General features: G+C 46.5%; 1 protein-coding gene across 1 annotated transcript in view; it reads left to right on the top strand.

Moving 5' to 3' along the window:
- The first annotated feature begins 299 nt into the window (after nucleotides 1–299).
- Nucleotides 300–7,595, top strand: part of Arhgap22 (Rho GTPase activating protein 22) — a 151,843-nt gene continuing 144,547 nt past the window's right edge. Inside the window, exon 1 of the mRNA XM_028789100.1 lies at nucleotides 300–521. Within this exon, the coding sequence (XP_028644933.1) occupies nucleotides 470–521 (52 nt within the window). The 5' untranslated portion in view covers nucleotides 300–469. The remainder of the gene's footprint in view (nucleotides 522–7,595) is intronic.

Genomic DNA, 7,595 nt, shown 5'->3' with positions numbered 1-7,595 from the left:
AAGCCCAGGGGCCATCGTGGGAGCCATGAGCCAGCCGGCATGCTCAGGGCAATTTGCACGTTCCCTTACTTAGCTTCATATTGTTTCCTTGGAAAAAATCAAATCCAGTAGCTAGAGCCCTCGGCTCACAGAGCCCTTGCTTCCGCTGGTGAATCTGGTGCCTTCTCCCTCTGAGACACAATTGTCTCTGCTGGTCCCATTTTACAGATTTGAGGAACCGATACTCTGACTTCCCCAAGTCTGCTCTCAGATCCCCAAGGTACGTGCTCCACAGAGAAACTCGTCCCTCACAGCAGGCTTCATGTTTGCAGTCCCGGCAAATGCCTGGAAAGGGCGTTCTAAATATATTTCTTTACTATAGAAGCTGATCGCCTGCTACTGAAACTGGGAATTAGCTTGTCTGCCTGAGGATGTGGCTGCTGCCTTCCAGAGAAGATACAGAAGCAATCTGCACACTGCCAGCTTAGAGATGCTGCCGACGGCTTCCAGCAAAAGAAGAACCTTCGCTGCCAGATACTTCAGTAAGGATTGGGCTCTGTGTGGGGAGTGACTGCCTGTGTGCTTGACTATTTACTTAAGGATGGGGTCACTCAGTGACACTGAGAGAGCCTCCCTGGTCTTGTGGGCTGGGGCAGCATGCAGTTGGGGTTTAGTCTCCCTTAAGCTCTTAGCACAAGCCAGTTACCAGCACTCAGCCATGACCCCAGCATCTGCTCTGTGTGCCTGAAAATCAGGCTCCAGAATGAGAGCAAGTGTCAAATGGCTGGGGACTCTAGTGACATTTGATGTCCACAAGGATCACTATGTCCGTAGACTGCTTGGACACCAGATAAAGCTTCCACAGGGAGAACTGGGCATCCTAAAGCTCCTCTGTGCCAGGAAGCAACCCAGTCTGGCAGTGAGCTGAAAGATATAGAAGATGATTGAATAGCTTCAGAAAGTTCTGGGAAGGCAGCGGCTAGTCACAGTGGGACTAGTGTCTGTTTGAGTCACTGGCAGATGATGGTCTGGTATTCCCTTAAGGTGCTGGGCCCTTCAAGAACTGGGTCTTGTAGGTGCTGGGTTGCACAGATGTAGGTCCTGAAGTTGCAAGATCATACAGGTGCTGAGCCTTGCAGATGCTGGGTCTTGCAGGTGCTGGGTCTTGCAGGTGCTATGTCATATAGGTGGTAGGCCCTGCAGGAGCTGCCCTACTTAAATGTGTGGGCATTGTCTGGACCTCGGGTAGGAAGGAGCTGGTTGTGTTTGTAGCTGGGTGGTATTCTCAGGTAGTCTAGACCTGAGCACTGAATTCTGGAAACAGATGCCATCAGTGGCATCCTCGGGGCCCCTGGTCCTGTGTTAGAAACTGAAGGAACTCTTCAAACTCCCTAACCTCCTCTGGAGACTTCTGTTTAGCCAGCCTTAGGTGGACTCCAGGCTTCAGCACATTTTTTGTCTCTGCCAGCACCAAGAAAAAGTGAACAGAGCCTTGGGTTTTGAACTCCCATGTGCCTTTGTTACCCTGAGCAGGCATGTGTAAGGTGGGGAGAAAGTTTCTTCTATCACAAAGACAGGGTTGGGTGGGCCGGAAGCCAGGACTGGGCTCTGAGCCCTGGGCTAGAGTCTAAGTGGAGGCTCCACTCTGGGGAGAAATCAGGCTGTGGGCAGCTGGGATCACAGTATCTGACACTCTGAGGGTATTCTCCTCCAGCTGGGGTCACAGCACCGTCCAGCACCAAAGGAAAGGCCCTGGCTTTTATGGGAGGGTCAGCTGCCAGATTTGTCTGATATGATGGATTGTCTCTCCTGCCCTGCTCTGGACGGCATGTGCCAACCTGTTGAGAAAGGGACAAAGACTGTGTTACGTGAGAATGTAATGAGTAAGATTGAATTGATTTTTATATTAAAGTAAAATTCACAAGGCAGAGAGTTAGCCGTTTTGAAGTGTAAAATCCAGCGGCAGTCCAGACAGGCAGCATGCTGTGCAGCCGCACCTCAGACTATCTGGTAATATTGTCATCGTGCATGGACTAAGCACCTCCTTCCCCTTCCAATCCCTGACAGCCACCAGTCTGTTTTTCTGTCTGTAGGGATTTAGCTGCTGCACATGTCTGACAAGTGCATGCATGTCTCTCTGTGGCAGGCCTTTTGTGCTCAGCATGGTGTCACCCGGGTTCATGGGCGATGAAGCAGGTGTCTGTGCTCTCTTCCTATTGACTGCACTGGTTCTAAGCAACAATTATCTCAGACACTTAGGCAACTTTGGTAAAAATGACACTGTCTTTTCACAGAAGATTTCAGAAAGAGAAGGCGTTAGTGGGCAGTGGGGACAGTGGGGGCAGGGGGACAGTGTGGGCAGTGGGGGGTAGTGGGGACAGTGGGGGCAAGGGATCAGTGTGGGCAGTGGGGACAGGGGGATGGTGGGTACATCTTCTGTCTTCCCATCCTTGATCTGCCCTTCTCTTCATCCCCTGATCCTGGTTTAGTCATTTACAGGAACAGAACTAACTGCACGTGGGTGCACGTGGGTGCGTACATGGGTATGTGTGCCTCTGTGTGTGTGTGTGTGTGTGTGTGTGTGTGTGTGTGTGTGTGTGTGTGTGTGTAGGGGGATATATTAGAGTGACTTATAGGCTGTATAGTCCTGCTAGTCCAACAGTACCTGTCTCGAAACAGAAAGGCCAAGAATTTGGTAGTTGTTCAACATAAGAGTCTAGATATCTCACCTGGTCTTCAGTTTATGTTGAAATCCCAAAGAAGGTTCTAGAACCAGCAAGCTACTAAAGCATTCTAGTGCCTGCCTCAGGAGGAAGACAGATGAACTTCCTGTTGAGAGTTAGGACAAGCAGGAAAAAAGGTAAAGTTTCCTTTTTCCCTGATCTTCCATATGGGCTGCCACCAGAAGGTGTGGCTCAGATTTAGGGTGGGTTTTCTGACCCCAAATAATCCAGTCAAGAGAAGTCTCTCACAGACATGCCCAGATGCTTGGATGTAGTCAAGCTGACAGTCAAGCTTAGCCATCACACCTGGAGAATGTTATTGGGGAACATAAATTTGCTCTTGACTGTTGTTTGCAAAATTTGGGACAAAAATACAGTTCTTGGAGACTAAATCCCTCTGCTGTACCTAATATCATCACCTTGAGCACCACTGTTCTGCCAGAGGACCTGCTAGAACTCTCCTTGTGGCCGGAAGCCAGAGCTCCGTGACTCTGTCAGGTGCTTTTGTGCCTTGTGAAAGGGTCACATAGTTAATGTCCTTTATTCTATTATGTTAACAAAAGGAACAGACATACGGATACTGCACCTCTCAGGTGTCAAACTTAAGACAGTTGTTTTTCTGAAATCAGAAAAATTTGCTAATGGTTCAGATTTTTAATCTTTCTGGAATTTACTTTGCTGGCCTACTTGTGCTTGGCACTGCTGTGTGTGTTCCTAGGGAATGATAGGAAGCAATCTTCTTTTGCACAGTCTCCTGTCTGGCTTTGGCATCAGAAGAACAGTGATCTGGGAACCAATCCCATTCTTTGTCTGTTTTAGTCAGGGTTGCTGTGATGAAACACCATGGCCAAAAGCAAACTGGGAAGGAAAGAGTATTTGGCTCACATTTCCACATCACTGTTCATCATCAAAGGAAGTCAGGACAGGAACTCAAACAGGGCAGGAACCTGGAGGCAGGAGCTGAGGCAGAGGCCATGAGGAATGTGCTTCCTGGTTTACTCATCATAGTTTGCTCAGCCTGTTTTCTTACAGAACTCAGGACCACCAACCCAGGGATGGCCTCACCTATAGTGGACTGAGACCTCTGACATAAATCATTAATTAAGAAAATTCCCCATAGACAGATCTTATGTAGACATTTTCTCAATTGAGGTCTCTCCTTTTAGATGACTCTAGCTTGTCAAGTTGACCTAAAAGTAGCCAGCACAATGTCTAAGTTTGCTTCCTGTTCTTGTAATAAATGCCACAATCAAAATCAACCTGGGAAGGAAAGGATTTATTTGACTCACATTTGGAGGTCACTGTTCATTGCTGATGGAAGTTGGGCCAGAGGTTGAAGCAGAAACCATGGTGGAAGGCTGCTTACTGGCTCAGTCTCTGTCTCGTGCTTAACTTGTTTATTAGACAGCCCAGGACCGACTTGCCAGGGATGGCGCTACCCACAATGGCTCTGCCCTTTAGCATCTAGCTTCAGTCAAGAGAGTCTCCCAGATTCGGTCAAGGGAATCCATATAATTCTTCAGTTGGGGTTCCTACTTTCTAGGTGACTCTAGGCTGTATCAACTTGATGAAAAACTAACCAGAATATTCCTTTGATAAAGAACTTGTTCCAATCGTTGTTCAGGACATTGGATCATTGTCATTCTCGGGCTTTGCCTGCTTTGGGGGTGCCCCGCAGTTTGTTGGCATTAGTTGCTTGTGGTATTCCCTTACACGTCTCTGTAGAGTTGAGTCAATGACTCCTTTTCAATTCCTGGGCCTTTTTATTATTGGTCAATCTTGTTAAAAGTTTGCTGAGTTTATTAACTCAGCAAAGACCTATTATTTTTGGCCTTTTGATTTTTTTCTCTCATGTTTTGCTTTTTCTACTCCACTGGTCTCTGAATGTATGTTCTCATCTTCATGACTTCCTTTTCATTTGCTTTGGCTCTGGCTTCATTTTGGTTTCTTAATATAGACATGTGTATTATTGATATCCTAATGGACACACCAGATGTTAAAATCATGTTAACTTTCAAGCATTAGACAATTTCTTTCTGTTATTATTTCTAATTTAATTCCAGTATAGTAGGAAGACATGCTTCATATAATTCCAATTTTAAGCTTATCACAACTTACTCTATAGCCTAGCATACAGTCTACCTTGAAGGATGTTCCAAATGTCCCTATGAACAAAATGTATCTCTATGAGGCATGCCTTGTGTGCCCATTAAGTTAAATTAGTGATGTCACATCTTCTATGAAGCTTCTGGTGGCCTGTATAAATGTTTTTCAGTTATTGAAACTAGAGTTTGAGAATCTTACCATTTAACTCTCAGGATTTATTATCTCACTGCTGGTTTTTACTTTGAGGATTTTGAGACTTTCTTCCCTGGCATGTATACATTAATATCTACTGCCCTTTCTGTGTTAGCTTCCTGTCACTGTGACAAAGTGCCTGAAAATGTCAACTTGCTAGGACTTTGAAGATGGTTCAGTAGGTAAAGGCTCTTGTCATGCAAGCATGAGGACCTGAGTTCGAATCTCTAGAAGACATGCAGAAGCTGGACACATGGCACAAGTTTCTGAAATCCCAGTGCAGCAATAGGAAGAGGGGAGGAGAGACAGGACAATCCATGGAAGATCTTCAGCCAGCTAGCCTGGCCTACACTGCGGGAAAACAGAGCTAGCTTGGCCTACACAGTGGGAAAAATAAACAGAGACTGTGTCTGAAACAAAATGGGGCAGACCCTTTTTGGAGGAGGGGACAGTTAACATCTCAGATTGTCTCTGATCTCCACACTCACACCGATATGCACAATACACATGTGTGCATATGTGCGCACGCACACACGCACGCACACAAGGGATGGGGGTCATCTTTCAAGCTGGTAAGGTGGTTCAGTGAGTAAACGTGTTGCTGAGTTCAGACCCTGGAATCCACAGTGGAAGGAGAGAACTGACTCCTGAAGCTGGCTTAGCCTCTGACATCCACAGGAGCACTGTGTCATGTCCGCACTCACATTCATACACAACGACAATGGTAACTCTGATAACTTTCAAAAAGAAATTTTAAAATCAGTTTACTGAAGGAGAGGGTCATAACCACTTGTCCTTCACTTGGGTCTCTGGCAGCACAGAGCCTTTCCAGGAATGTGTGCCAGAAAGCTTCTCATCCGCTTCAAGAAATAACAACAGAGTGAAGAGAGTCTGGAGCCCCTGCTGTCTTCTTCAAGAACGTGCGCCCAGTGACTGATCCCTTTCCACGCAATGCCCATCTCCTGAGGACCCAGTAGCAGCTCCTGCTGGGGCCCAAGCCTTTCACTGTTTAAGCCTTTAGGGCCTCTTCATATCAAACTATAGCAGCTTACCCATGTGTCCCTGTTAGTCCCGTGGATCCTCCTGTCCTTACTTCTCTCTCCTCGGCTCCTGTTTGATCATGATTGACAGTTCCAGCTGTCTTAGCAGCTTTCAGGCTGCACACCTTTTCCTTTTAGCCCGTGACTTTGAAGCCTTGTCATGCAAGCATGAGGACCTGAGTTCGAATCCCCCTTCCATATCTCTTACAGAGAATATATGATCGATCTCACCACTGTAAATGAATACTGTAGATCTGAGAACGTTTTCCCCCTGAACTCCCACAGGAGTTTATTTCATTCCCAAAGTACACATTAGTGGTATTCAAAGGCTGCAATTTAGTCTGTTTATGGGAAGTGACAGGCATGTTTAACATGTAGAATTTTTGTGTATCTAGTAAAGTGGATTAAATATAAAACGGTATAAAATGAAAGCATGCATTTGTAGACTAATCCCTTTACTCCTTGTGTCTATGATCTCTGGTCTTCAGTTATTCCACGGCTGCTGTCAGTGTTTCCTCTAACATAGACCTGCTAGCAAATACTTCTCTGTCTCTGCACACCAGGGAATGCTGCCATCTTGCTTTTCTCGTTTTTGAAATTCGGCTTTGACATAGGTTGGCATTGATTAACAGTTTACATTATTCTCTCAATACTTTAGGCTGATCAAGCTACTTTCAAACTTCTTTTTTTTATTTTGATTGAAAATTTTGTCACTTCATTGTCCCATAACATCAACCCTGGCATTTTCTATCTGTACACATCCACCTCAGTGCTAAGATGCACCTCTCTCTCTCTCTCTCTCTCTCTCTCTCTCTCTCTCTCTCCCTCCCTCCCTCCCCCCTCTCTCTCTGTATGTCTCTCTCTCTTTCTTCTTCTTCTTCTTCTTCTTCTTCTTCTTCTTCTCCTCCTCCTCCTCCTCCTCCTCCTCCTCTTCCTCCTCTTCCTCCTCCTCTCCTCTTCCTCTTCCTTCCTCCTCCTCTTCCTCCTCCTTGGAATCTATCAAATAGAAAAATTCCATTCTTCTTTTAGTAGTTTTTCTGTTCTTTCTCTCTCTTGTTTCCATCTGTCATGTAATGTATCTCCACACACCCCCATGCTTCCCCCATGCTTCCTCCATGCTTCCCCATGCATCCCCATGCATCTCCATACATTACAAGCACATTGACAGAAATGCTTGTTGCTGTTTTCTATATCTTTGTGAGTCTGTTCCTTTTCTGTCAGCTCTGTTGTAGCTTGTGAGTCCCCTGCCTCAGTTGAGTACCTGGAGATCACAGACCTGCTCCACCAGGCCCAGCCGTAATGAATCATCTCCATCCATCTGCCCTCAAGTGCACTCATTCTCTCTTCCATCCCCCCACATGCTCCTGTACTCCCCACACATGCTCCTGTGCTCCCACACACATGCTCCTGTGCTCCCCACACATGCTCCTGTGCTCCCCCACGCATGCTCCTGTGCTCCCACACACATGTTCCTCATGCTCCCCCCCACATGCTCCTGTTCTCCCCAGCACATGCTTCTGTGCTCCCCACACATGCTCCTGTGCTCCCACACACA

This window comes from Grammomys surdaster, unplaced genomic scaffold (genome assembly GCF_004785775.1).
Source record: "Grammomys surdaster isolate TR1022 unplaced genomic scaffold, NIH_TR_1.0 125789, whole genome shotgun sequence".
Lineage (NCBI taxonomy): Eukaryota > Metazoa > Chordata > Mammalia > Rodentia > Muridae > Grammomys > Grammomys surdaster.
Note: the sequence above shows the minus strand (reverse complement) of the source record. Positions and strands in the feature narration are given on the sequence as shown.